Source organism: Priapulus caudatus, unplaced genomic scaffold (assembly GCF_000485595.1).
Source record: "Priapulus caudatus unplaced genomic scaffold, Priapulus_caudatus-5.0.1 Scaffold357, whole genome shotgun sequence".
In the NCBI taxonomy this organism is placed as follows: domain Eukaryota; kingdom Metazoa; phylum Priapulida; class Priapulimorpha; order Priapulimorphida; family Priapulidae; genus Priapulus; species Priapulus caudatus.
Genome location: NW_014577418.1, coordinates 89244 through 91125, shown reverse-complemented (window position 1 = coordinate 91125; position 1882 = coordinate 89244). Strand labels below are relative to the sequence as shown.

Here is a 1882-nt window from a genome sequence, read left to right as displayed (position 1 = left end):
TTATTATTATTATTATTATTATTATTATTATTAACTCTTTATTGCACGTAATTCAAATACAAATACATGTACTAAAGACAGGACTTTTTCAATAAAAAGTTTCCGTTCTGTACAAAACGCCTTTTTTTTTATATTATTATTATTATTATTATTATTATTATTAACTCTTTATTGCACGTAATTCAAATACAAATACATGTACTGAAGACAAGTCTTTTTCAATGAAAAGTTTCCGTTCTGTACAAAACAACGCTGTACAACACAAACACTTTCTATACAAGTATAGTGACAAGGTACACTTAAAAATCATTTAAACACGTACTCGCACGCACTCACTCACGTATAAACCCACACCCGTACATACACATCCACTCACATTACACACACACGCACACACTCGCACACGTGCGCATGCACACACGCACGCACACGCACACACACGCATATATATATATGTATATATACATACATATACCTACGTATATTTATTCAGAATATATCACAATAAATTCATGTATCGTCAGCATATTGGGTCAGTTCACATTTTTCAAGTATGTTTAGTATATTGTTAATGTATATATATATATGCAGAATAGTTACGGTCCTATAGTAGTGTCCCTTGTTGAACTCCTCTAACAATAACTCCACATTCTAATGTATTGTTATTAATTTTCACTCTCTGTTTTCTGCCTGTATTTATCAATCAGTATCGTTGAGTATGTGTCAAATCCTATTTGTTTTAGTTTTTGAAGCAATTTTTTGTAAGATATAACGGATTGTTGTTCGGATGTCTAACGTTCTCAGTTAACGCAGAATATAATATACACATAAAATTGTTAAATATTCAGAGGTTATATGCATTGGTGAAAACAAAATACAATAACATGACACATTTACAAATACAAGATGCATGTAAATAACCTGTAGTTATAGCAATCAGCGATGCTACACGATAATCACATGTATAACACATATAACATACATATATAACATCTATAACACCATATATAACAAATGTAATAATTTTACTTCTGTGTACGTCAAAATTTAAACCAAGCTAAAATTAGAATTAAAATAAGACCAATCGCGTTAGCCGAACCCGAGATTCTTGCGAAATGATATCGTAGTATATCGTTACTGCGTTTTTGAAATAAATATTCAGTGTACATTTTCGTTTCTTGAATTAAATTTGGTATAAATATAGCTACTAAACATACCTGGCGGTATAGTAAGAATTAGCGGATCAGGCGGTAGAGGCAGAGGTAACTTAATTAGATCACTTTCAGATGCTTGCGATGGCCAAACAACGAATATCACGAGAAAGATCACACAAAACTTCAACATGACGGCAGTTAGTCGTACACGATGTTGATATCAGAACACGAGAGCACAAGGAAATAATACATTCCGCATATTTTTGTCTTATATATGTGACCAGGTACCCTCATCCATTTTGGAGATAATTGAAAAAAATGAGTAAATGCATAAATCATACACAAATCATAGCGTCACCACGGTGCCCTCATGTGTCATAGTGATGGCACGGTAATTGCAAATATTTGTGTTCTTCTCCAAAATAGGCTTTCAAAGCTAGTATGCTGGTGCGGTGATTGTTTCTTTATTATCATCATCTTCGTAAGCCAGGGCCGCTAGCCAGGGCGGTTTTGCGGGCGTTCGAACGAACCCCCTCCAAGCACCCTCCCCCAGCAAAAAGTGAAATCCTCTCGCCAAGAAAGGTTCACCTCAGTGCTCGCCTCCATTTTTAGGTGTAATAATTGCAAAATCTCCATCGTGCGGGATGGGTGAAACAGTGAACACCCCCGCTCCCACTAGCCTCCCCCGCCTTCGGTCGCGTTGGCTCTCCCTTCGCCTGCGTCGCTTC

The 1882-nt window shown here is 35.9% G+C and overlaps 1 protein-coding gene across 1 annotated transcript in view; it reads right to left on the bottom strand.

Moving 5' to 3' along the window:
- Positions 1 to 1444, bottom strand: part of LOC106809474 — a 5761-nt gene extending 4317 nt beyond the window's left edge. The window contains exon 1 of the mRNA XM_014812562.1: positions 1218 to 1444. Coding sequence (XP_014668048.1) covers positions 1218 to 1344 — 127 coding nt within the window. The 5' untranslated portion in view covers positions 1345 to 1444. The remainder of the gene's footprint in view (positions 1 to 1217) is intronic.
- Between the last annotated feature and the right edge of the window lie 438 nt (positions 1445 to 1882).